Source organism: Monodelphis domestica, chromosome 4, assembly GCF_027887165.1.
Source record: "Monodelphis domestica isolate mMonDom1 chromosome 4, mMonDom1.pri, whole genome shotgun sequence".
NCBI lineage: Eukaryota > Metazoa > Chordata > Mammalia > Didelphimorphia > Didelphidae > Monodelphis > Monodelphis domestica.
Genome location: NC_077230.1, coordinates 424,751,922 through 424,779,872, shown reverse-complemented (window position 1 = coordinate 424,779,872; position 27,951 = coordinate 424,751,922). Strand labels below are relative to the sequence as shown.

Here is a 27,951-nt window from a genome sequence, read left to right as displayed (position 1 = left end):
ATCTCAAAACATTTTTGGACCAGAATTGAGCAGGGAGTTGTGACAAGGGAATCACTTTAAAAGACTGATATATATTAATTTAAGGTCGCCAAGGAATTCAGCTATGTAATTCCTAAATGAAAAACTCAAGTCAGCAGTCAACCTTTTATGGAGTTTAATTTCAATAGGAGGAAGAAAGGAATTAGAGATAGACAGAAAAAGAGAGATAAGGGAATAGGGCTTAAATACCCCTTCTGTTTAGGCTGGGGCAAAAGGCCCAAGCCCTTAGATAGCTGAGACAAAGAAAAGAGATCAGTCCCTATTACTCACGTGACCAAAATGGAGAAACAGTCTCAGAGGCCCCCACCTTCAGCTTCCTTCAGAGCAAGCTTCTCAGAGTACACTGCCACCACTCCGACCAACTCCTCAACCACCACCGAGTCTTAAGACCCCCCTGATCTTTAAGGAAACCATCCCAGTTGCCTCCCCTCAGTTCTCACATCTACCAATCACTGTCCATCAATTTCCCTGTGCCAATGGAGGCTCTAGCTTAACCCAGGACCGCCCAGAGGCTTTGCACATGTCTGTTGAAGGTCATATTTTCAAAATGATTAAATATTTGCTCCTTTGCTACAGCCCTTTCTAAATCCTGTTAACCTGAGTAGGGTAGAGATTGGAATAATTAAATTTTGATCTAGGCTGCAGCCCTTACTCAATCCTGTTAGGACTGAATAGGGTGGAGATTGATTCCAAGTATCTCCATTGTATCAATTCTAAAATCAATCATGACTCAAAAGAAATTCCTGTTCTATGCTTAAGCATAGGTCAGAGTCCTTTCCATTGTTCAGCAAAAGGTTTCTGTCCTAAAGTAATCTTAAGAAGGGAAGGAGAAGGAACCTCCCATGCCAATGGGGTTCCCATTCCAATAGACTATCAGTAAGAAATTTTCCAAATATAAAATATCCCAATGGTGAAATTTCCAACATTTATAAGTCTAAGGAATTTTGAGGTTTACAGAGTCAAGTCCATAAAACTGGATCCTGTTTGGCCTGTGAAGTCAAGGAAAGCCCCTGGAGCTTTTTCCTTGAGATACAGCTTGCTGACAGCTCTCATCCATTGCTTATTATCCCTAGCCTACCCTCTCCCTGTTCCCTTTGCTGCTTCTCCATTCTTTCCCTCACTGTCTTCCTAGATCATATCTCTTTTATTTTGGGGATACAACAGTCTAGGTCTATCACATCATCTAAAAACAGAGAAGTATAGATATTTTGACACAAAATTTGAAGTCAGGTTTTTCTCACTCTTAGTCCAACACTAATCACTATGGAATGTCAGGCATTGCATTCATTGATGTTGCCAAAACACATTCCAAAATGTCCTACCAGGGCCTTCATGCCCAGGATCATGTTCACACTTCTTTCATATTCTCTCCCCATTACAAAAGGTGGCTAGCAGACCTCAGATTTGTCACTGTCCTGGCCAGTCTCACTTGGCTTTCCTGGATACAAATGGGAGGCTAATGGTTCCTTACCTTAAACTTCCCAACCAAGACCCAGTGTCAGAGTGCAAGATCAAAAAAGCTGAAATATTTGGAACTTATTCCTATCAATTTGGAAATTAATTTTAAGACAGCTGGAACTGGATGACCAAGGAAGGAAGCCTGTCGATGCTCCCGGATGTGCCCGAGGGATTGCTCTGGCACACACACCTCTCTCAGTGGCAAGGCCTCACTTCCAACTAGAGATGAGGAAAGAGCTCCCCTTGGGCCATGAAGGCTCAGGGAAAATTAGTCACAATTAGCTTAGATTCCCAGAATAAAACCATATCTGAGCTTGAAGATCACCTTCAACATTCTCATTCTCATCTTGTAGGGCAAGAAACACCTAAGGAAATGGAAGAACCCAAAGCAGGGAATTCCAGAATCTTCTGTAAAGGGTATGAATTGCTTCCTGGTGGCAAATTATGTCCTAGGCACCAGAGATGTTATTGTGGGTTTGAAATCTCCAGACTTGAACCAGGTCTCACCTGACTCCCAGCCAGAGGCTCTTCCTTTTGTACCCTGCTACTAACTGATCTATTTCCACTCTCTGCCTTTCCTTTTCTTTCCTCTTCAGAGTTAAAGTAATGTTTCCCTTTCTGAGCACAGTCTCCCTGTGGCCTGTCCCTAGTCTATCCACACCAGCCTATCCCAATATCCTTATCAAACTATCAAGTTAAGTAACCCTGGCTTCCTGAAGTCCAGTCCAAAGAATCATAAACTCTGGGTGGTTCTGCCAAGCTATAAAGGCCTCAAATCCAAGCCCAGGTGCTGGATGAAGGGGTCTGTCATCCCCAGTCCTGCTTGCCTCAGCCCAGAAAGACTGAGCACCCAGGGCTTGGGCTCCATGTGAATGTCTTTGTCAGCCACAGGAACTGAAGCTGAACTTTTCCTAAGGCCTGGAGGAGTTGTGATCTGCACCAGAGAAAGGGGTGTCCTTGCCATTGAAATCACAGGTTTTTGGTCTCTGGCCTCCTGCCTTGCCAAGGTCTTAGACAGCCCACTTCCAAACCACTTATTTGGTTATAAGGTATGAAAAAGAACCAACACAGTCATTTTCTGTCTATTCTCTGCACAGCGCCACTGTCCAAACCTACCATTGTTACCTCCAACAATACTGCAGTGGAGACCAAGGACTTCTCAATGACTTGCAATGCTACAGGTCAAATTCACGCTTACCAGTGGTTCATAAACGGAGTTGCCCCAGCTGGTCACAGGATACAGCTGTCGCCAGATAGGAGGACACTCACTCTCCGCAGTCTCACAAGATTCGATAACAAAGGGCCCTATGTGTGTGAAATCGAGAACCCATTGTTTCGGGATAGGAGTGATCCATTCCCACTGAATGTTACCTGTGAGTATATTGCTTCTTCCTATATGGTGCCTGCTTATAGTCTGGTGGTGTGTTCCCAGAGGCCAGGCTAATTCAGTCCCTTCTCAGAGAGCTAAAGAGGTAGGCTCTGAGGTTCCCAACCCCCTTCATCTTTAGGGAGCCCAGATTGGCCTTGTCATGCTTTTTTGTTTGAGGGTGGCCAGCCAGGGTGCTGAACTGGAGAAAGCCCTAAGATCTTCCAAGTTCAGATCAAAACTCTTAGAGTACCAACTGTGAAATTCCCAGCTCAAGGGAGGATCAGGGAGACACAGTGGTCCCTGGTGATGGGTTACAGACTAGGAGATGCCCTTCTTTCTACCTTAATCTCAATATGGAATCCTTCTCTTTCCTCCAGATGGCCCAGATATCGCCACGATTGTCCGTTCAGCTGGTGTGTACCCTACTGGGGTAAATATTACCTTGAGCTGTGTAGCTGATTCTAACCCACCAGCACAATTCACTTGGTTACAGAATGGACAATCTGTCAGCAACTCAGCCATATTTTCTGTTATTTCATCCCTGAATCATGCTGGAACCTATACCTGTATTGTATCTAACTCATTCACTGGCTTGACGCACACCGCAACCAAGAATATTATAATCTATGGTGAGTATCTGGATTGGGCCACCAACTTTGTGTTGGGCTTTCTCTTTCCCTGGTATGAGAGAAATAGACATAAGATATTCTGCCTGGTCCCATGACACAGTGCATTGTGGTAGAAAGAGCCCTGAGCTCAGAATCATGAAACGTAGATTGAATCCTTTCTTTTCTGTCTACTATCTGTGCAGTAAATGACTCCTCCTTTCATAGCCTCAGTTTCTTCATCTGGAAAAATGAATAATATTTGTTCTGTGTATAATAGGATTTTAGGTGGAGAAAGTCCATTTTACATGGTAGACACAAAATAAAAACGTTAGTTGTCGTCATCATCTTTGTTATTGATATTGTATTATTCTCTTCTGTCCCAGTGACATACAACCTTCTTTGTGTCCCACCTTCTAGGACTGCAGTTTCAATGACTGCCCCATACTCTTTCCTTCAGTCCCTTTCCCTTGGTGCTGTGAAACCACAGAATATTTCTAGTCTTGGTTGGAGTATAAGCTCTGGTCATGCAATGGGGCTGGTCTTGGTCCTCTTTGGCAGGGAAATTCTGGAGATGGAAAGGAGAATGTAAACTTTGTCTGCTTTCACACATAGGGATTCACCATTGCTTCTATATTTTTCCTTTTTGTAGCGTAAAATGCCACATGGAAGCATGTCAGTTATTTAACCTGATTCTGATCTATTGACTTTAGCCTCCAGTAACTGTTTCCACTGTAGAATTCCTGCTGCCCAATTAATTCACTGGTCTGGCTTTCCTATGTACAGATGACAGACCCTCCATTCCCATAATCACACTAATGGCAGCAGGACCTTAGAGAGATCATCTCTGGCCTTAGTTTCCTTTTATTTCATGCAGCTTTATTGTTATAATTCTTAGGGGTATCCCAGCTTCCTGTCCCTGACTCTGGGTATATTCTGAATGGAGAGCAGGGGGAGAAATAGAATTTTGATGTTTGGAAGTGACCTCTGGAAAGTCAGATACCAACAGCATATACTTTACAGGAGGGATGACTTTTTATTGGGCTAAATCTGTACATAAGGATGCTTAAAGCACACATTTTAATTTAGCATATAATTATCTGTGTATCTTTTTTTTTTTTGGTTAACTATTAAAGCTTCCTCAGAGGGGAGAGAAGCTTTAAGGTAGGAAGATAGAGATAGGATAGAAGTTTTAGATACCACAAGGGGGATGATGGAGTCAAATTAGAGATATGAGGTGGCAGGAATGAGTCTTTATTAATATTCCATGAGCCACAGCTAAGCTCTGATCAAAGGACCCTTCCAAAGGCTTTTACCAGTCCAGAGATCCACATTTAATCCCACACAGGTCAGAGAGATGAAAGAGAGATAGAGAAGATTTAAAGATGGAGCTTGGCCAGAGGCCAAGTCCTGCCAGGACAGCCATCAGCTAGCCTGAAAGAGAGAGAGAGAGGCGGAGCTTGCTGGGCTATATATAATCTTTGATATGCAAATATACACAGTACACAGGGATGATGATCATTGGTTAATGACAAGGTATAGGTGTGGTTTCTCTTAACCAGGTGAGCACAAAGAAACCTGTGTTCCCGCTTAACCTGGGGGAAGCTGGGGTCAAGGGTCAGAGGCTTTCCCAGCCATGTGCAATACTTAGCATGCTCAAGACTGAGCATGCTCTCTTCTAAGGCAATCTGTACATACAGACTGTTCCCCTTGCCCATAGCTAGGGGTGGACTGCTACAGCTATTTCCCAATTACCTTTTGACCTGGTTCAGGCAGCACCTGGCAATGTTGCAGTCTATGTATTTGACACCTGTGTTTGAAAGGAACTTTTTCTTAATTTACTTTTTCCAATTAATCACAATCTATTTTCTGTTCCCCTTCTACCTTCTACCACTAATGAAAAAGAATATGTTTGGGACATGTATGGGTTGTGTCTGCCTATAGCCACAAATTAATATATTCTTAGTTGGACACCTGAAAAGGAGAGTTAGAAACTGAGGAAAAATGGGTAAAGGGGATATAGAGAAAGAGGGAATATAATAAAGGAAGAAAGACTCAGAGCCAGGAATTAAAGAGCTTGGGATCCAGCCTGTGTGCTCCTTTGATGATGGGAGAGAGAGAGAGAGAGAGAGAGAGAGAGAGAGAGAGAGAGAGAGAGAGAGAGAGAGAGAGAGAGAGTGAACTACATATTTCCTCAATCTTTTACTGGAGGATCAAGCAATGGGGAATGGGAGGTAGCTAATGTTCATGTGACATGGCATAAGACTTAATATCGGCTCACCTGACAACTACAAGATCAAAGAGGAGTAGATTAACTCAGCATATGACCTTGTATGGAATCTGGTCTGGCAAGGTGGGAACTAGGACAATGTGGCAGCCTACCCAGGAATTCTTCTGACCTTTGGGATGTAGATTTGAAGAGTAGTCAAAATTAATAGAGTACCTATTAAATACAATGATCAAGAACTAATATATCTGTGAATATGATACCTGAGCACATAGGTTGCAATATTAATACATTAGTAATTCTTTCAAGATTAAAATACTCATGTGGACATATCAAGGTAAAGTAATTCTCAATCTCAATAAATATCTGTTGCAACTTACAGCCTGAGTCCATCCTATTTCTGAATTGAGGCACCTGATTTCATAGCAAGTCTGTAGCTTTTTGTAGGAAGTGAGTAACTTATTATCATGGGTCTTCTGCAGTCCTTGTCAGCCACTGCATTGATCAGAGGTCCCAAGTTTTTCAAAGTTCTTTGACTTCACAACACTATCGTTATTGTATAAATTACCTTCTTGTTCTACTCACTTCATTCTGCATCAGTTCAGACAAATCTTCTGAAGTTTCTGTTCTTGAACTCATTCCGTTCAATGTTCCTATGAGTGACTTGGCTCAAATGAAATAATATCTTTAAAGACCTTAGTAAATGGTGACCATTAATGTTCTAGTAATTCTGTAGACAAGCAGAAAGCATAATTTTGGACCTGGAAGGAAAATATAGAGAAAGAAAAAATTGGCATGATAGGGATGGTAAAAACAGATAGGATGTAGAAGTAGTTCAGGAAGCTGGTACAGTAGATGGAATGTGATAATATGAATATTATTGGGAATTGATATCAGGTCCTATCCTGGAATACAAAATGTCAAAATCACAAAAAAAAATCGACCTCGATGGGGCAGTTACTAGTATACATGTCATAGAAAAAAGTTAAATTAATGGGGCATGGTTGATTTAAAAAAAGGGGAAATTGGATACAGATCATTAATGCCAAGTTAGATTTCATAAAGAGATCTTGGGGATGATTGAGAGAACCACAAAGTTATTATCTGTAGGAAAGGTAATAGAGTAGTTGAAAAAACATAATGCAAACTTTATTTTAACCCTTACCTATCAGATGTAGGATCAATACTATGCAATGGAAGTTAAGTGAGTGGCCCAGGGTCATATAGCTAGGAATTATTTGAGGTCAGATTTGATCCCAGAACCTCTGATCTCTAGGCCTGGCTCTCAATCCACTGAGCTACACAACTACCCCAACCACTAATGCCGTCTTAAGAGAAGCATGTCCATTTCCAAGAATAAGGAGATAGCTGCCCTTCTGTACTATCAGATGGCACTTTTACTATTGTATTTGGTTCTAGATGACACATTTTACAAGGGGCAACAGTGAACTGGGGAGTGTTCAGCCAGATTGCTGAGGGTTTGGGAGTCTCTGAAGATCAATTGAGGAACTACATATTAGAAAAAGGAATAGAAAGCTTTGGGGAGAGGCCTGATAGCAATATTCTGGACTCTTACGTGGAAGAGGATTTAGAAGTGTTCTGTGTGGCCACAGAGGGCTGAACTAGAATCATAGAGGCAAATGATGATGGAAAGCAAAACCCTCATGTGTGAGGAGAAATTGTTAACAAGTAATTATAGAGTCATGTACAACTCTTCCTGACTCCATTTCTTAGCAGAGATGCTGGATGGGTTTGCACTCCTTGTCTAGCTCATTTTACAGATGAGAAAACTGAGGCAAAGATGGTGAAGTGACTTTCCCAGGGTCACACATCTATTGAGTGTCTGAGACCAGATTTGAACTCAGAAAGATGAGTTTTTTGACTCCAGACTCCATCCACAATATTTCCTAGCTGTAATTTAATCATTAATTAGAGCTTAATCCCCAAACCTGGCTCTATTTGGGGAAAAAAGCAAAAGTTCAGCTTGCTTCCCTCCCCCAATACTTAACCATTTCTCACCAATCCAAAGTTTTCTGCAGTGCGGTTGTAGCTTTGATCAGTCTTGATTACTGTTTCTGTTCAACATCTTGGTGTATTTTAGCCAATCTAAATAAACTATAATAACTTACTTAAGAATAGTTTAGGATGAGTTAAATGTAAAGAGACTGAACAAAATGATAGTACATGTCAAACTGGAAAGAGTGAGAGAGAGAGAGAGAGACAGAGAGAGAGAGAGAGAGAGAGAGAGAGAGAGAGAGAGAGAGAGAGAGAGAGAGAGAGAGAGAGAGAGAAGAGCAGGAGCAATTCCTTGGATTAACAAGGGGGCAGTTTCTGTTGGATCAGTTTCCCTTCTCCTTGGTTTCAACTTCCTTTCTCTGAGGGTTTCTCAATACCAGTCAATCTCAATGATAAATGACCTACAGGTCAGTGATTGATGATATCAAACAAAAACACATAATCTGAGGGAAATTCCTTTTAACACTAATATCTCTTGACCTTTCTTCCATTTTCCCCTCTCTTTACCAATACTACTACTACTACTACAACTACAACAACAACAACAACAACAACAACAACTACTACTACTACTACTACTACTACTACTACTACTACTACTACTACTACTACTACAGCTCCAAACAATTTCTCAAATTAAAATATTACATAACCTAGTGTAGGAAAAAGACTCCTGAGAAAGATCCAACACTCCATAGGCTAGCTGAGTAGGAGAATAATAGTGTATATGGCTGAAGGACTAACTTTGAGGTAGTTGCATGTCAGTGATGAGGCTTGATGAGGGAGGGGGAAAGAAACCCTGGTGCCTGGGAAGTAATCTTATATTTTATGAAGCTCCAAAGACAACTCTTCTCTAAGTATCCCTTCTTTCTCAAGTAACTCAATTGCTCTGATTGAGACCTTAGTCAAATCATATCTGATACTTATTCAGGGACAACTACCATGTCCTTACAAAGTACAAATCGTTAGTATCCAATCCCTGCAAATAAATTTAAGAACCAACAGAGTTAGCCACCAGTGTGTTCTTCTAGTGGCCCCTTTGTTCTGAAAGACTTCTCCAATCTCCATTTCTGTATCTTTTCCAAATTTGGAGGCATGGACTTCCAAGGGCCAGGTTCCTCCTTTACCTAACTTATGAAAGGCACCTGGGATTCTTCCCTCCCAGTCCTAGAGAGAAAGCCTTGCCCTATTCTGAGCCACAGAGTGGCAAGAGCCATCCAGCCCAATCTGGCCAAGTCAGACTTGCAGAAGAGGACTTGTTTCCCAGGAGTCATATTCTCACCCATACTTCACCACCTTGTTTTTGGCACTGTATGTGAGATGTGGGTGTCTTCCTTTGGTGAGTTTTCCTGCTACTAAGGAATCTCAATAAAGAGAAATCAGAAACACATGAAGAGTTTATGAATTAGGAGAAGTCTGAAATAGACTAATAAGGCACCTCTCCATGCCAGTCATCTAGTGCTAAAGTTGCTGGATCATGCAGGAATTGGAACACTGAGGAAGCATTTCCTTCCGAGAATGGTGGTAATTCTCCAGTTCTCAGGTCTCTCCCACAGCTTTCTCCTTTTAATGGTTTCTCTTTTTCTCACAACAAGATGAAAGGGCTCAGTGAATAGAGGGGACAGGCCTGGAGTCAGAAGGACCTAGCTTCAAATCTGTCCTTAGTCACTTTCTATCTCTGTTACCCTGGGCATTCCACTTACCCCCAAATCCCAAGCCCTTATGCTATTCTGCTTTAGAAACAATATTTAATATATATTCTAAAACAGAATTTAAGGGATTTTTTTTAATGTGAGACCCCTGGGCCCCAGAGCAAGAAATGAGGAAGAGGATGATGTGCACTTCCTCTACCCACTTTACAAGACAGATATTCTACATTTGCTCTTTTTCTCCATAAAAAATTTTCCATGGTCAAGATGGTTTTTTTTTGTTAACTCCTTTTGCCCCTTTAGGATTGGTATTCTTGCATGTTGGTGGTCATTGGTTTCTTAGCTTCTGTCTCAAGGGCTTTGCCTTGGGAGTATCTTTTGTTCCCTTTCTGAGGATTGAATGAGGGCAGGTAGATCTCTGTTGTTTTTTTTTTTTTTATGTGTAGTTCCTGCTTCAAAGCATTTTTTCCTAAGGCTATCTTCCTCAGCTGTTGCTTCTTGTATTTTCAACTGCAACATGGGTTTTGCACTAAGTTCATCATCCTCAACTCTGCTTTGGCTACCCTTTTGGCTGCCCCTTTGCTTCCCCTGCTGCAAGGACTGTGTTATTTAGCTTTGATTCTCACTGCCAAGGCCAGCCACAGCCCTCAGGGGTATTCTGTGGTGCTCTCAGTCTTCCCCTGAGACTTTGGAAATTCTCCTGGCCCTGGCATTAACTGTGGTTCAGTATTTGATGTGGGGGAATGTGTGGTCAACTAGTGCTTTGATTTGAGCAGTTTCTTTTCTTTATGGCATAGGAATCCTCACTCACTGCCTACCTTTCACACTGTGACCAGTGGGAGAGTGCCTTTATTACTCTGGTTCTGATTTTTGTCCTTTTGAGATGCTTTGTTTTTTGTTTTTTTTAACCCTTACCTTCCGTCTCAATCAAGTTCAGCCACCATTCAGCCTTTCCCAGTTCATTCTCTCCAGCTGATTCCTTCCAGCTGAATTTCCCCAGAGCCCTTTCTGAGCTCCTTTTAAAAGCGAATTTTCTTCTATGTCACCTCCCCTATGTTCTTACAACTACTAATCACAGTAGACGATTTAAAAAGGACAGACCATTCTTAATTCACACCTGAGTAGACTAAACTTTGAGTAATTCACACCTGAGTAAGTTCTCACCTCTTTGCTCCTTGCAAGTTTACAAGTTGTCTGACCTTTATAGGTATTTAGCACCTTTTTGAATTAGATCTAAAAATAGGCACAGCTTAAGGGTTTTTGCCTTACTATAAGTATGGGTTAAGTACTTTTCATTGTTCAGCAAGGAGTTTACAACTTTATCTTCCCCTAAGGCATGCTTAAGTATGGGTGAAGTAGAGTTCCCACTTCCTGATCTAAGTCCCTTCATTGTTTAAAATGGGGAATGGTCTTAACCAAGTGTTCTGAAGTAGGGTCTGAGAATTTTTAAGATTCACAATCCCCCCTGATGATCACTGGGTGACTAGTCTCCCCATTGATCATTTAACATAATCATCTTGTAGTCCTAAATGCACTTCTAACTATAGATATATACAATATTCAATTTTCTGGAGGAAATTAGAGTAGTAAGGGAGGAAATAGAAAGAAAGAAAGCAAAACCAATGTTTTGCTAGGCACAATGACAGAAAGCCAAATTAGGGGCAGTCCCTTTTGTCATAAATGTGTACATTTACAATAAATGTTCAATTAAATTTTAGTTCAATCAACCATATCCAAAGTTCATTCTTGATCTTCTTGATGTAATGTATGTTTTTGCATCTTTCTGCAACAGTTCATTCCCTGGATTTAGGAGTTAGCAAGCTTCTTATTGAAGATCTTTTCTAGAACAAAAATCAAAATCTTGGATTTTAAATTAAAATACAGTTCCAAAGCACAAGCATTATCTTCATTTGAATGATAATGCTGATATGTAGTACTGGATGAATGCCAAGCCCTCCTCCCTCCTTCCCCATCTCCCACATTACTAATCCTATTCTTATCAGTCCACTGGTACATGCATGCATGCATGCATGCATGCATTCATTCATTCATTCATTCATTCATTCATTCATTCATTCATTTATCTAAATGACCTGGGCCACAACTGGCCATTCACCTCTATCCCACAATATTTTTCACCCACTCTCTCAGCAAAAAGTCCCTAGGCTATGGACTTGAGATACAGGAAAATGACTCAGTCCCTGCCCCCCTTCCAGGAGTATGTCCCAAACTAGAGGAACCAAAGGAAGAAAATGACTGAGACAGCCAGTATTGTTCAGAATCACAAAATTTCCCTTTCAGAAAAGGAAAAATTGTTGTTCAGTTATTTCGGACATGTCTGTGTCTTCATGACCCTATTTGGTGTTTCTTACCAAAAGTTATGAAGTGTTTTGTTATTCCCTTCTTCAGCTTATTTTACTGATGAGAAAACTGAAGCAAACAGGGTTGATTGTGTACTGAGGATGCCAGGTGTAATGAAGGTTGTTGGTTAAGCACAAAGCATTAGCAATCATGAGAATAATCTGTGATGTGATGCCAGGACCATTATCATTTTGATTATGTGATCTGGGATATCCAATCTTAGGAATTACCTCATTAAGAAGGGCTTTTATTACTTTCTGCCGTTTTTGTTCTTCTGGGCAATGCCTCCAACTATTCAATAAAGGCAACTACAAAAAATTAGGACCCTGTATCTTAAACCTTTTGCAAGATTGTGGGTAGATGATTCTATTTGCCAATTTATCCCAGGACCTCAATGGAATGGAAATCTCAAACTTCCTTCCAAACTCCAAATTCTTTATATTTTTACTTATAACAGTTTTTTAAAATTTTGCATTCCCACCCTCCTACCTGGTCCTGACCCATTGTGAAGACAAAAAATGTGATGTCCTTTGTAAATATGAAATTATGTAAAATATATGTACATATTATCCACTTTGTAACAACAACACAAAAGCCAAGAAAAAAGAAATTGAAAGAAGTATTGTTTATACAACATTTAGACACCATCAGATCTTTCTCTGGAGGTAGAGAGTATATTTCTTCATCATAAATCCTTTGAAAATGTCTTAGATCAATGTATTGATCAGGATAGCTAAGTCATCAGTCTCTTGTGAAAGATAGGATTAACTCTCCTCTTGTCTATTTTTTTTATCTTTTAAAAAAAGTTGCTTTATTTAACTTAAAGAAATAGCACCATATGGAAATTATTTCCATTCAAAAATGTTTTTATATTTTTCTACATAATATTTACAAACATAATTTGTAGCCAGTTCTGGAGTAAAACATAACTTGAGTGTGGCGAATGTAAATATTTAGGATTTAAGTCTTATAGCTACTGAAATATTTCATGGAGTTATATTTTAAATTTTATATAGTCAATTTAGAACATTATTTCTTGGTTACAAGAATCATATCCTTTCCCTCTTTCTACTTCCTCCACCCCTTCCTGTAGCTGAAATGCAATTTCACTGTGTTTTATATGTGTTCTTAATCAGAACCTATTCCCATATTGTTGATGTTTGCACTAGGGTGATCATTTAGAGTCTACATGCCCAATCATATCCCCTTCCATCAATGTAATGAAACAATTCTTTTTCTTCTATGTTTCTGCTCCCACAGTTTTTCCTTCGAATATGGATAGTTTTCTTCCTCATAGATCCCTCCGAGTTGATCAGGATCACTGCATTTGGAACTAATGGAGAAGTCTATTACATTTGATTGTACCACAGTGTATCAGTCTCTGTGTAAAATGTTCTCCTGCTTCTGCTCCTTTCACTCTGCATCAATTCCTGGAGGTCATTCCAGTTCCCATTGAATTCTTCCAGTGTATTATTCCTTTGATCACAATAGTATTCCATCATCAACATATACCACAATTTTTTCAGCCATTCCCCAATTGAAGGGCATCCCCTCATTTTCAAATTTTTTGCCACCACAAAGAGTGCAGCTATGAATATTCTTGTACAAATTTTTTTCCATATTATCTCTTTGGGGTATAAACCCAGCAGTGTTATGGCTGGATCAAAGGGCTGACTGTTTTTTAGTGTCCTTTCTGCATATTTCCAAATTGACCTCCAGAACAGTTGGATCAATTCTCAACACCACCAGCAGGGCATTAATGTTCCAATTTTGCCACATCCCCTGCAACATTCATTACTTTCCTTTGCTGTCATGTTAGCCAATCTGCTAGGTGTGAGGTGATACCTCAGAGTTGTTTTGATTTGCATCTCTCTGATTATAAGAGATTTAGAACACTTTTTTTCCTGTGTTTATTAATAGTTTTTATTTTTTATATGAAAATTGCCTATTCATGTCCCTTGCCCATTGATCAATTGGAGAATGGCATGGTTTTTTTGTACAACTTATTTAGCTCTTTATAAATTTGTGTAATTAGATCTTTGTCAGAGGATTTTGTTATGAAGATTTTTTCCCCCAATTTGTTGCTTCCATTCTAATTTTGGTTACATTGGTTTTGTTGGCACAAAACCTTTTTAGTATAATATAATAAAAATTATTTACTTTCCATTTGTGATTCTTTCTAACTCTTGCTTTGTCTTAAAATCTTTGCTTTCCCAAAGATCTGATATATACATACTATTTTGTGTTCACCTAATTTACTTATATTTTCCTTCTTTTAACATTCATGTCATTCACCCATTCTGAATTTTCTTGGTTTATGGTTTGAGATGTTGATCCACACCCAATCACTCCCATATTGTCTTCCAATTTTCCCAGCAATTTTTGTCAAAAAATGGATTTTGGTCCTCAAAGCTGGGATCTTTGGGTTTATCATAGACAGTCTTGCTGAGGTCCCTTACCCCAAGTCTATTCCACTGATTCTCCTTTCTGTCTCTTAGCCAGTACCATTTTGCTTTGATGACCCCTGATTTATAGTATTGTTTGAGATCTGCTACTTCTAGGACATCTTCCTCCACATTTTTTTTTCATTATTTCCCTGGATATCCTTGATCTTTGGTTCTTCCAAACGAACTTTGTGATGTTTTTTCTACTTCAATAAGCAACTTTCTTGGTAGTTCCATGGGTATGGCACTAAATAAGTTTGGGTAGGATTGTCATTTTTATTATGATAACTCATCCTACTCATGAGCAGTTAATGTTCTTCCAATTATTTAGATCTAGTTTTAATTTTGTGGAAATTGTTTTGTAGTTGTGTTCATATAGTTCTTGTGTTTGCTTTGGCAGATAGATTCCTACATATTTTATATTGTGTAGGGTGATTTTAAATGGAATTTCTCTTTCTTATTCTTGCTGTTGAGATGTATTGGAAATATATAGAAATGCTGATAACATATGTGGGTTTATTTTGTATCATGTAACTTGGGTAAAATGGTTGATTATTCCCACTAGCCTTTTAATTGATTCTCTATGATACTTTAAGTAGACCATCATATCATCTGCAAAGAGAGATAGCTTGATCTCCTCATTGCCTATTTTAATGCCTTCAATGTCTTTTTCTTCTCTAATTGCTACTGCTAGTGTTTCTAGTACAATGTTAAATAGTAGAGGTGATAATGGGCATCCTTATTTCACTTGTGCTCTTATTGGGAATACATCTAGTTTATCTCCATTGCAGATGATGTTGGCTAATGGTTTTAGATATATACTGTTTATTATTTTTAGGAAAGGCCCTTCTATTCCTATACTTTCTAGTGCTTTCAGTTGGAATGAGTGTTGTATTTAGTCAAAGGCTTTTTCTGCATCTGTTGTGATAATCATGTGATTTTTGTTGGTTTGCTTGTTGATATGGTCAATTATGTGGATGATTTTCCTAATATTAATCTGGTATGAATCCCAACTGATCATAATGAATAACCCTCAGGATCAGTTGCTAGAGTCTTTTTGCTAGTATTCTATTTAAGACCTTTGCATCTATGTCCATGAAGGAGATTAGTCTATAGTTTTCTTTCTCTGTTTTTGATGTGCCTGGCTTTGGAATCAGTACCATAATTGTGTCATAAATGGAATTTGGTACAACTCCCTGTTTGTTTACTACATCAAATATTTTGTATAATATTGGGATTAGTTGTTCGTTGTATGTTTGATATAACACACTTATAGAACCATCAGGCCCTGTGGATTTTTTCTTAGGGACATTTGTGATGCCTTGTTCAATTTCTATTTCTAATACAGGATTATTTAAGTATTCCAATTCTTTTTCTGTTTTTGCTTTCACTGGCTTTGGTATCAAAAATATATTTGGATCACAAAAGGAATTTGGTGGGATTCTTTCTTTACCTATTTTTGAAAATTCTTCCCTTCCATCTTGGAATCAATTCTGAGTATTGGTTCAAAGTAAGTTGAGAAGTAAAGGCTAGAAAAAGGGGGATAATGACATGCCTGTGGTCACACATCCAAAGTATCTGAGGCCAGATGTGAACCCTGGTCCTCCTGAATCTAGGCCCTGCTATCTACTGATCACCCCATAGCCCTCATTGCCTAGATTTTTAAGATTGTTTAAATAGCATTGAGATTCATTGTTCCTTCAGTGTGGTAATTCACTGGTATATCAATCTGATCCTGGGGACTTTTTCATAGAGAACTCATTTGTGGTTTCTTCAATGTCTTTTTCTAAGATTGAGTTGTTTAAATATTCTATTTATAATTCTGTTAATCTGAGCAATTAATCTTTTTTGTAAGTATTCATCTATTTTACTTACATTTCAATTTTGCTGGCACATGATTGCTCAAAAAAGTGCTCAAAATTTCCTTAATTTCAACTTCATTGCTAACTCATTCATCCTTTTCATTTTTGCTATTGGTTATAATGTTTTCTTCTATCTTTAATCAAATTAACCAATGCTTCATCTATTTAATTGTATTTTTATTTTAAAAACCAGATCCTAGTATTATTTAATTCTGGTTTTTATTTTCTTTTGATTTTATTAAACTCTCTTTTGATTTTCAAGATTTCCTGTTTACTTGGACATTTCCTGATCTTTCCAGGGAACTGAAGTCAGTTGTATCCAGAGACAGCCCTAGAGAGTTTAAGATGCCCTAGATCACATTATGTGTCAACTGCTACTCTGAAACTTTTTGTACTAATGAGTCCTTCCTGTACTGGTAGTTCCACCTAGTGGACAGAAGGAGACCAATAGCAAGAGAGGAATATCTGAGGCCAGGGATGATTGAGCCAGCCTGATTTCCATCTGATTATAGAGGGGCAAATGTTGGAGCCCTTCCTCACCCAAGAAAGGATTGGGTTGGATGTGAGCCTGTTTATGCGTCTCATAACTGTTGCAGAGTCAGTCCAGGAATCCTCTTCAGATCAGTTTTGCAAAGCATCCCAAATCATTTTTGGAAGAGAAATGAGAAGGGAGTCAAGTCCATTAAAACTGTTTGCTGTTTGGCCTGTGTAGTCAAGGAAAACCCATAGACCAGTTTCCTTGAGATACAGCTTGCTGAAAACTCTCCTCCATCTCTCTTTATCTCTAGACTACCCTATCCCTGATCCCTTTGCTGCCTCTCCATTCTTTTCGGCTCTGTCTTCTTAAATCTTATTTCCTTAATTTTGGGGCTACATCAATCTAGGTCTACCACATCTTCTAAAAACAGAAAAGTAAAGACTTTTTGCTTGAGAAAGAAGTTGGGAAAAAAGGAGGTACAATGAATAACCCTGAAAAGAACAATGAGATCCATATCAGTAAATATTGTGTGAAAGGCAAGCTTGGGGAAGGGAGGGAGACCAGGGGCCTAGAGAAGGTCAAGAAATTGAGGAATCATCTTCATTTTTCTCCCACATTTCTGGAGGCAGACTAGGAGAAATAAGAGTCAGAGGCCACACAATCCTACTCGCCTATCTTTCTAACAAAATATAGTAGAGTTCTCAATTAGTCACCAGGATTCCAATCATAATCCCTGCCCCTTCTGAAAAAGAAGCCATTACCTCCTCTGAAGAGCTGATCTGCAGGGGCAGCTGGGTAACTCAGCGAATTGAGAGCCTGGCTGTGGATCAGGAAATCTTGGGTTCAAATCTTGCCTCAGACACTTCTTAGCTGTGTGACCTTGAGCTAGTTACTTAACCCCCATTGCCTGGCCCTTCTGCCTTGGAAATAATACAGAGTATTGATTCTAATGCAGGAGGTAAGGGTTTTAAAAAAGAGTTGTTTTGTGATAGACAAGAGATAAAAGGGCACCAGAATGTTGCTGTAAGGAGAAAAGATACTGACACATTAGGAAATAGTCCCTCCCTGATCAATGTAACCACTGAGCATCCCCTGGCAGGGGCATCAAACCCATTATAACTTGACCAGTCTTTGGAGACATGTCTCCCCTCCTCCTCAAGTCTTTTCTTCTTTGGGCTAAGCATCTCTAGTGCCCTTAATTGGCCCTTCAATAAAATATGTGTGTGCTCATGTCTCTTCTCTATGACTCTCTATTGCCTACAGACTATCCTTGAGTGTTCTTGTTCTGGCATTAAACTTTAGCCCTTCACAAAATGGCAGCAGGCATTACAGATGCTTCTGGCCATGCATTGTGTGCTCAGACAGCCTGAGTCTACATTTGGTACCCAGTCTCACACTCTGACTTTCCTTCCTCTGAACCTTTGTTTGGGCTCTTCTTGGGATTTATACACAGCTTTTATATATGGTCTCATTTCATCCAACAACACTAAGAGGGAGAGATTATTTTACCCATTTAACAAATCAGGAGACTGAGACACAGATAGGGACTTGCTAGTAAGTCGCACAACCAGTAACATTTTGAGACAGAATTTGAACTCAGGTCTTTCTCACTCTTAGTCCAACACTAGTCACTATGTCATGTCAGTCACTGGATCCATTGATGCTGCCAAAACACCTTCCAAAAAGTCCTACCATGACCTTCATGCCCAGGAGAATGCTCACTGTTTCTTCATATTCTCCCCCCACTACAAAAGGTGGCTAGCTGACCTCAGATTTGTCACTGTCCTGGTCAGTCTCACTTGGCTTTACTGGATACAAATGGGAGGCTCATTCTTCCTCACCTTAAACTTCCCAGTGGAGACCCAGGGATGGAGTGCAAGCTCTACCAAAATAACAAGGAGAAAGGTCAAGGAAGCTGAAATATTTCTCACTTATACCTGTAAAATTGGAAATTAATTTTAAGACAGCTGGCCATGGATGACCCAGGAAGGAAGCCTGTTGATGATCCTGGATGTGCCCCAGGGATTGCTCTGGCACACTGTGAATCTTAAAAATTCTCAGACCCTACTTCATAACACTTGGTTAAGACCATTCCCCATTTTAACAATGAAGGGACTTAGTCAGGAATGTGAGAACTCTACTCCACTCATACTTAAGCATATTTTAGAGGAAGATAAAGTTGTAAACTCTTTACTGAACAATAAATAAGTGCTTAACTCATACTTATAGTGAAACAAAAGCCTTAAGCTAAGTCCATTTTTAGGAAGGTGCTAAGTACCTATGAAGGTCAGGCAACTTGCCAACTTGTAAGGGACAAGCCTTAACAAAAGAGGTATGAGGTTTTAGTCTACTCAGGTGTGAAATAAGAATGGTTTGTCCTTTGGAAAATGTCTACTGTGATTGGTAGATGTGAGAACTTAGGGGAGGTGACATAGGAGAAAATTCTCTTTAAAAGGAAATCAGAAGCTGAGAGAAAAACTCTCTCTGAGGACCTCTCTCTGAAGAGGTTTCATATGGCCAAAGATGAATGGGAGAGAGGCAGCTTGCCAGAGCTGCCTTGAAGGGCTTGGTGGCTGAACTTAGATGGAGATTGAGCTGGCCAAAGGTGAACTGGAATCTCTCTGAACACTAGAGTCTTCCTTGGGACAAATCTTGTGGTGAGTGTAAAGATTAAAATTTAGGGGAGATGGGGAGACTGAGGCAGGTAGAAATTAGTTTCTCTCTGCAAGAAGTATTATATTTTTTAAAGGTTTATTAAAGGATTAAAGATTAAAGAATATACAAGTAAGAAACATGTGCCTAGGCCAGAGGCCTAGACAAAATAACCTCACATCACGCAAGAGACGCTCCTGCTGCAAAACGGAAGTCCAAAAGCCCCAAGCCCCCCTCAAAAGCTTTTGAATCAGCTTAAATCCCTTCTCGATCTCGGCCCAGGTGAGATTACAAGGCATTCTGGGGAAGTGGAGCAAAGGCTCGTGGGGATTGTAGTCCTGTATTTGAGTCTATTTTTTACATGAGTGATAAAAGACTGACTGATCTCTCTCTTAAGGCTTAAAAGCCTAGGCTGGCCTAAGCTGGCCTATCTCTTTTCTCATTGTTTCCTCTTATTCTCTCTCTTTCATTAATTCCTTATTTGTATTAATTAAAATCTCCATAAAACCCAGCTGACTTGGTTATATTTAACATGTGGGAATTTTTCCCGGGTGACCACTATATTTTTGATTTGAAAACATATCTTTGAGGTCACAGTTTAAGGCAACCACTCTTTTATCTGTAACAGTTTATGCCAAACTCCTTTAATTATTACAACACATACCTCTCTCAGTGAGGTATTTTAACTTCCAACTAGAGATCAGGAAAGGCCTCTCCTTGGACCATAAAGGCTCAGGGAAATTTAGTCCCCATTAGCTTAGATTCCCAGCATAAAACCTCATCTGAGCTTGAAGATCACCTTCAACATTCTCATTCTCATCCTGTAGGGCAGGAAACACCAAAGGAAAGGAAAGATCCCAAAGCAGGAAATTCTAGAATCTTCTGTAAAGGGTATGGACATCCTGGGGGCAAATCATGTCCTATGCTCTAGAGATGCTATTGTGGGTTCAATATACCCAGACTTGAAACAGGTCTCTCCTGACTCCCAGCCAGAGGCTCATCCTTTTGTATCCTGATAAGAACTGATCTATTCCCACTCTCTGCCTTTCCTTTTCTTTCCTCGACAGAGTTAAAGTAATGTTTCCCTTTCTGAGCACAATCTCCCCATGGCCTGACTTTAGTCTATCCACACCACCGGCTCCCAATATCCTTATCAAGCTGTCAAGGTAAGGAACCCTGGCTTCTGGAAGTCCAGGCCAAGGAATCATAAACTCTTGGTGGTTCTGCCAAGTTAGAAAGGCCTCAAATCCAAGCCCAGGTGCTGGATGAAGTGGTCTATCATCCCCAGACCAGCTTGCCTCAGCCCATCAAGACTGAGCACCAGGGGCTTGGACTCCATGTGAATGTCTTTGTCAGTCACAGAACTGAAGAAGAACTTTTCTTAAGGACTGGAGGAGATGAGATATGCACCATAGAAAGGGGTGTCTTTGCCTTTGAAATCACAGGTTTTTGGTCTCTGGCCCCCAGCCTGGCCAAGGTCTTAGACAGGCCACTTCCAAACCACTTATATGGTTATAAGATAAGAAAAAGTACGAATACAGTCATTTTCTGTCTATTCCCTGCACAGCACCACTGTCCAAACCTACCATCATCACCTCCAACAATACTGCAGTGGAGACCAAGGACTTCTCAATGACATGCAATGCTACGGGTCAAATTCCTGCTTACCGGTGGTTCATAAATGGACTTGCCCCAGGTGGTAACAGGATACAGCTGTCGCCGGATAAGAGGACACTCACTATCCGCAGTCTCAGAAGAACGGAAAACAAAGGGCCCTATGTGTGTGAAATCGAGAACCCATTGTTTCGGAATAGGAGTGATCCATTCCCACTGAATGTTACCTGTGAGTATATTGTTTCTTCCTATATGGTGCCTTCTTATAGCCTGGTGGTGTGTTCCCAGAGGCCCAGGCTAATTCAGTCCCTTCTCTGAGAGCTAAAGAGGTAGGCTCTGAGGTTCCCAACCCCCTTCATCTTTAGGGAGCCCAAATTGGCCTTGCCATGTGTTCTGGTTGAGGGTGGCCAGCCAGGGTGCTGAACTGGAGAAAGCCCTAAGATCTTCCAAGTTCAGATCCACACTGGAAAAGTAGAAGATGAGTTGTGAATTTCCCAGCTCAAAGGAGGATCAGGGAGACACAGTGGTTCTTGGTGATGGGTTATAGACTAGGAGATGCCCCCTTATTTCTGCCATAATCTCAATATGGAATCCTTCTCTTTCTTCCAGATGGCCCAGATATCGCGACAATTGTACATTCAGCCGATGAGTACCCTACTGGGGCAAATATTACATTGAGCTGTGTTGCTGATTCTAACCCAGCAGCACAATTCACTTGGTTACAGAATGGACAACCAGTCAGCAACTCAGCCACATTTTCTGTTATTGCATCCCTGAGTGATGCTGGCACCTATACCTGTACTGCATCTAACTTATTCACTGGTTTGACTCGTACTGCAACCAAGAATATTACAATCTATGGTGAGTATCTGGATTGGGCCACCAACTTTGTGTGGGGCTCTCTCTTTCCCTGGCATGACAGAAATAGACAAAAGTGACACTCTCCCCCCCCCCTGGTCCCATGGCACAGTGCATTGTGGTAGAAAGAGCCCTGAGCTCAGAATCATAAAACTTGGATAGAATCCTTTCTTTTCTGTCTACTCTCTGTGTAGTAAATGACTCCTCCTTTTGAGGCCTCAGTTTCTTTATCTGGAAAAATGAATTATATTTTCACTGTATATAATAGCATTCTATGAGTAAAGGTCATTTTTATATGGTAGGTATAAAAAGCATGTGAGTTGTCTTCATCATCCTTGTTATTGATATTGTATTATTCTCTTCTGTCCTAGTGATATACAACCTTCTTCATCTCCCAAATTCTAGGACCGCAGGTTCAATGACTGCCAATACTCTTTCCTTCAATCCCTTTCCCTTGGTGCTGTGGAACCACGGAATATTTCTAGTCTTGGTTGGAGTATAAGCTATGGTCATGCAATGGGGCTGGCCTTGATTCCCCTTGGTAGGGAAATTCTGGAGATGGAAAGGAAGATATAAACTTTGTCTCCTTTCACACAAAGAGATTCACCATTGGACATATATTTTCCTCTTTGTGGCATTAAATGCCACATGGAAGCATGTCTCTTGTGAAGCCTGGTTCTGATCTATTGGCTTTAGCATTCAGTAGCTGGATCCACTGTAGAATTCCTGCTGCCCAATTAATTCACTGGTCTGACTTTCCTATGTACAGATGACAGACCCTCCATTCCCATAATCCCATTAATGTACAGCAGGACCATAGAGAGATCATCTCTGGCCTTAGTTTCCTTTTATTGCATGTAGTTTTATTGTTACAAAACTTAGGGGTATCCCAACTTCCTGTCCCTGCCTCTAGGAATGTTCTGAATGGAGAGCAGGGGGGAGAGATAGAATTGTGAAGTGGGGAAGTGACCTTGGGGAAGTCAGACACCAACAGGATATACTTCAGAGGTGGAATGATTTTTTATTGGCCTCAATCTGTACATGAGGATGATGAAAGCACACATTTTAAATGATCATATAATTATCTCTGTGTCATTTTCTTTTGTTAACTATTTTCCAATTACCTTTTCCCCTGGTTCATGCAGCACCTGAGAATGTTGCAGGTTATGTATTTGACACCTGTGGTTGAAAAGAGTTTTTCTTAATTTATTTCTTTCCAATTAACTAACATCTATTTTCTGTCCCCCTTCTACCTTCTACCAGTAATGAAAACTAAAATCTTTGGGACAGGTATGAGTTGTGCCTGCCTGTAGCCACAAATTAATATATTCCTAGGTGGACACCTGAGAAGGAGAGTTAGAAACTGAGAGAAAATGGGTGAAGGGGATATAGAGAAAGAGGAAATAGAACAAAGGAAGAGAGACTCAGAGAAAAGGCTTCAAGAGCTTGGGATCCAGCCTGTGTGCTCCTCTGATGGTGGTAGAGAGAAAGAGAGAGTGAACTATATATGTCCTCAATCTTTTATTGGAGGATCAAGGAATGGGGAAAGAAAAAGACATTGGTGAGACATCCTTTCAAAACCTATCGGATGCAGCCAAAGCAGTGCTCAGGGGGAAATTTATATCCTTGAGTTTATATATAACAAATTAAGAAGGACAGAGGTCAATGAATTGGACATGCAAATTAAAAAACTAGAAAGTGAACAAATTAAAAATCCTCAGAAGAAGACTAAATTAGAGATCCTAAAAATCAAAGGAGAAATCAATAAAATTGAAAGCCAAAGAACTATTGATTTAATAAATAAGACTAGAAGCTGGTACATTGAAAAAAAACAAATAAAATAGACAAAGTACTAATCAGTCTAATTAAAAAAAAGGAAAGAAAAAAACAAATTGACAGTATCCAAGATGAAAAGGCAGACCTCACCTCTAATGAAGAGGAAATTAAGGTAATCATGAAAAACTACTATGCCCAATTATATGGCAAAAATATGGCAATCTAGGTGATATGGATGAATACTTAGATAAATATAAATTGCCTAGACTAAAAGAAGAAGAAATAAATTACCTAAACAACCCCATATCAGAAAAAGAAATTGAAAAAGCCATCAAAGAACTCCCTAAGAAAAAATCCCCAGGTCCAGATGGATTCACAAATGAATTCTATCAAACATTCAAAGAACAACTAATCCCAATGTTATACAAAGTATTTTACAGAATAAGCCAAGAAGGGGTTCTACCAAGTTCTTTTTACGCCACAAACATGGTACTGATCCCAAAGCCAAGCAGGTTAAAAACAGAGAAAGAAAATTATAGGCCAATCTCCCTAATGAATATAGATGCAAAAATCTTAAATAGGATACTAGCAAAAAGACTCCAGCAAGTCATCACAAGGGTTTAGCTACTACAGGTAGAATTCATACCAGGAATGCAAGGATGGTTCAATATTAGGAAAACCATCTACATAATTGATCATATTAACAAGCAAACCAACAAAAATCACATGATTATCTCAAAAGATGCAGAAAAAAAGCCTTTGATAAAATTCAGCACCCATTCCTATTGAAAACACCAGAAAGTATAGGAATAGAAGGGCCTTTCCTAAAAATAATAAACTGTACATATCTAAAACCTTCAGCAAACGTCATCTGTAATGGGGATAAACTCGAAGCCTTCCCAATAAGATCAGGAGTCAAACAAGGATGCCCATTATCACCTTTATTATTTAATATTGTACTAGAAACACTAGCAGTAGCAATTAGAGAAGAAAAAGAAATTGAAGGTATTAAAATTGGCAATGAGGATACCAAGCTGTCACTCTTTGCAAATGATATGACGGTCTATTTAAAGTATCCTAGAGAATCAACTAAAAAGCTAGTGGAAATAATCAACAACTTTACCAAAGTTTCAGGATACAAAATAAACCCACATAAGTCATCAGCATTTCTATATCTTTTCAACACATCTCAACAGCAAGAATTAGAAAGAGAAATGTCATTTAAAATCACTCTAGACAATATAAAATACTTAGGAATCTATCTCCCGAGACAAACACGGGAACTATATGAACACAACTACGAAACACTCTCCACACCATTAAAACTAGATCTAAACAATTGGAAAAACATTGATTGCTCATAGGTGGGATGGGCTAACATAATAAAAATGATCATCCTATCCAAACTTATCTATCTATTTAGTGCCATACCCATGGAACTTCCAAAAAACTTTTTTTACCGAATTAGAGAAAACCATAACAAAGTTCATTTGGAAGAACAAAAGATCAAGGATATCCAGGGAAATAATGAAAAAAAAAATACATAGGAAAGTGGCCTTGCCGTCCCCGATCTCAAACTATATTACAAAGCAGTGGTCATCAAAACAATTTGGTACTGGCTAAGAGACAGAACGGAGTATCAGTGGAATAGACTTGGGGTAAATGACCTCAGCAAGACAGTCTATGACAAACCCAAAGACCCCTGTTTTTGGGACAAAAATCCACTATTTGATAAAAACTGCTGGGGAAATTAGAAGACAGTGTGGGTAAGATTAGGTTTGGATCAACAAATCACACCCTACACCAAGATAAATTCAGAATGGGTGAATGACTTGAATATAAAGAAGGAAACTATTAGTAAATTAGGTGACCACAGAATGGTATACATGTCAAATCTTTGAGAAGGGAAAGATTTTAAAATCAAGCAAGACTTATAAATAGTCACAAAATGTAAAACAAATACTTTTGACTAAATCAAATTAAAACGATTTTGTACAAACAAAACCAATGTAACTAAAATTAGAAGAGAAGCAACAAATTGGGAAACAATCTTCATAACATGAAGCTCTGACAAAGGTCTAATTACTCAAATTTATAAAGAGCTAAACCAATTGTAGACAAAGTCAAGCCATTATCCAATTGAAAAAGGGGCAAGGGACATGAATCGGCAATTTTCAGTTAAAGAAATCAAAACTATTCATAAGCACGTGAAAAATTGTTCTAAATCTCTTATAATCAGAGAGATGCAAATCAAAACAACTCTGAGGTATCACCTTACACCTAGCAGATTGGCCAACATGACAGCAAAGGAAAGTAATGAATGCTGGAGGGGATGTCGCAAAATTTGGGACATTAATGCATTGCTGATGGGGCTGTGAACTGATCCAACCATTCTGGAAGGTAATTTGGAACTATGTCCAAAGGGCACTAAAAGATTGTCTGCCCTTTGATCCCGCTATAGCACTTCTGGGTTTGTACCCCAAATAAGGAAAAAGACATGTACAAGAATATTCATAGCTGTGCTCTTTGTGCTGGCAAAAAAAAAATGGAAAATGAGGGGATGCCCTTCAATTGGGGAACGGCTAAACAAATTGTGGTATATGTTGGTGATGGAATACTATTGTGCTAAAAGGAATAATAAAGTGCAGGAATTCCATGGAGACTGGAACGACCTCCAGGAAGTGATGCAGAATGATAGGAGCACAGCCAGGAGGACATTGTACACAGAGACTGAGACACTGTGGCACAATTGAATGTAATGGATTTCTCCATTAATGGTAATGCAATGTCCCTGAACAATCTGCAGGGATCTATGAGAAAAAAACGGTATCCTTAGGCAGAAGACAAAGTGTGGGAGTAAAAACAGGGAGGAAAGGCAACTACTTGACTACAGTTGTTGAGGGGATATGATTGAGGAGAAATGCTAAATGAGCACCCTAATGCAAATGCCAACAGCAAGTAATAGGGTTCGGAGCAAGGGCACATGTGATACCCAGTGGAATCACACGTTGACATGGGGAGGGTTGGTGGAAGGGGAGGTGAGGAAAAGAAAATGATCTCTGATTCCAATGAATAATGTATGAAAATGACCAAATAAAGTAATGTTTAAAAACTAAAAACTAAAAAAAAAAAAAAGAGAAATTGGATACAGACTATTAATGCCATGTTGGATTGCATAAAGAGATGTTGGGGATGATTGAGAGATCCACAAACTTATTATCAGTGGGAAGGTAACAGGGTAGTTTAAAAATCATAATCTATACTTTTTTTAATCCTTCCCTATTAGCATTAGAATCCATGCTGTGCAATGGAGGTTAAATGAGTGGCCCAAGGTCATATATCTTTGAATTATTTGAGGTCAGATTTGATCCCAGAACTTCTGATCTCTAGGCCTGGCTCTCAATCCACTGAGCTACACAACTACCCCAACCACCAATGCAGTCTTAAGAGAAGCATGTCCACTTTGAAGAATAAGGAGATAGCTGTCCTTCTGTACAATCAGATGGCACTTGGATTATTGTATTTGGTTCTAGATGACACAATTTACAAGTGGCAACAGTGAACTGGGGAATGTTCAGCCAGATTGGTGAGGGGTCTGGAGTCTCTGAAGATCAATTGAGGGAACTGCGTATTAGAAAACTGCCTGGGACTTCTAAGGAGTTGCAATAGGGGACTGCTAAAAAGTTTCAAGAAAGAAAGACTGCAACATTATCAAAGCAGGGATAATGAATGTTTATTGTATGCAGCACGCAAGATTTAAAGTTCTCCTCAAGAGAAACAATCTATTCTCCCCAATCCTCCCCAGAATGTGAACAGGGGAGTTAACCCGTTCTCAGGAGATCTTGGAATTGTTTATGCAGCCTTGAACTGAGATTTCTATGTTTTGGTGTACTCATTAGGAATAGTTTGTGTCAAACACCTGGGAAGAGGAATTTTTTCTCATGGGTTCCTGGAAGGTTCACTGCAATTCCCCATTTATTTTTAAGACATCAAATTCCTTTTGGTACAGGATCCCATTAATAGTTTTTTTGCAATTCAGCAAAACTAGTAATTAAAGCTTTTAGCAAACAAGGCAAGCATAAGCAGATAAACAAAATCACAAGTGCACCAACTACAAGAAAAGTCATATCATTAAATAAGGAGGAAAACAATCCTTTTTATGTTTCAATCCATTTTTACAAAGAATCTGCGATATGCTGTGGTTAGAGATCCTCCTGAAAGGATGAATCAATATTCTGAATTAATATACTGAGATTGTTAATATATTTGGTGATGTTTTCATGGTCCCATAATTCCTGTAATTGTAATTTAATTTTTTTCCAATGTTTTTGTGTCATTATTTACTCTTATATAGTAAGCAAAATGCAGTATATCTATAATCACATTTCATGTGTATTTTCAATGACACATTCTACTTCATTTGTTAGATCAGTCATATTTTTCTGTAACATCATAATACTTTTGTAAAAACTTGTATCAATTTCTTTTTCTCTTTCTAATGCTGAGGTTACATTTGTAGCCAATGCTTTCAAATGATTGGCGT

At 39.4% G+C, this 27,951-nt stretch overlaps 1 protein-coding gene across 1 annotated transcript in view; it reads left to right on the top strand.

Moving 5' to 3' along the window:
- Positions 1–27,951, top strand: part of LOC103092368 (uncharacterized) — a 1,666,349-nt gene that overhangs the window by 1,180,616 nt on the left and 457,782 nt on the right. The window contains exons 82-84 of the mRNA XM_056825346.1: positions 2,595–2,870; positions 3,244–3,495; positions 20,728–21,003. Coding sequence (XP_056681324.1) covers positions 2,595–2,870; positions 3,244–3,495; positions 20,728–21,003 — 804 coding nt within the window. The remainder of the gene's footprint in view (positions 1–2,594; positions 2,871–3,243; positions 3,496–20,727; positions 21,004–27,951) is intronic.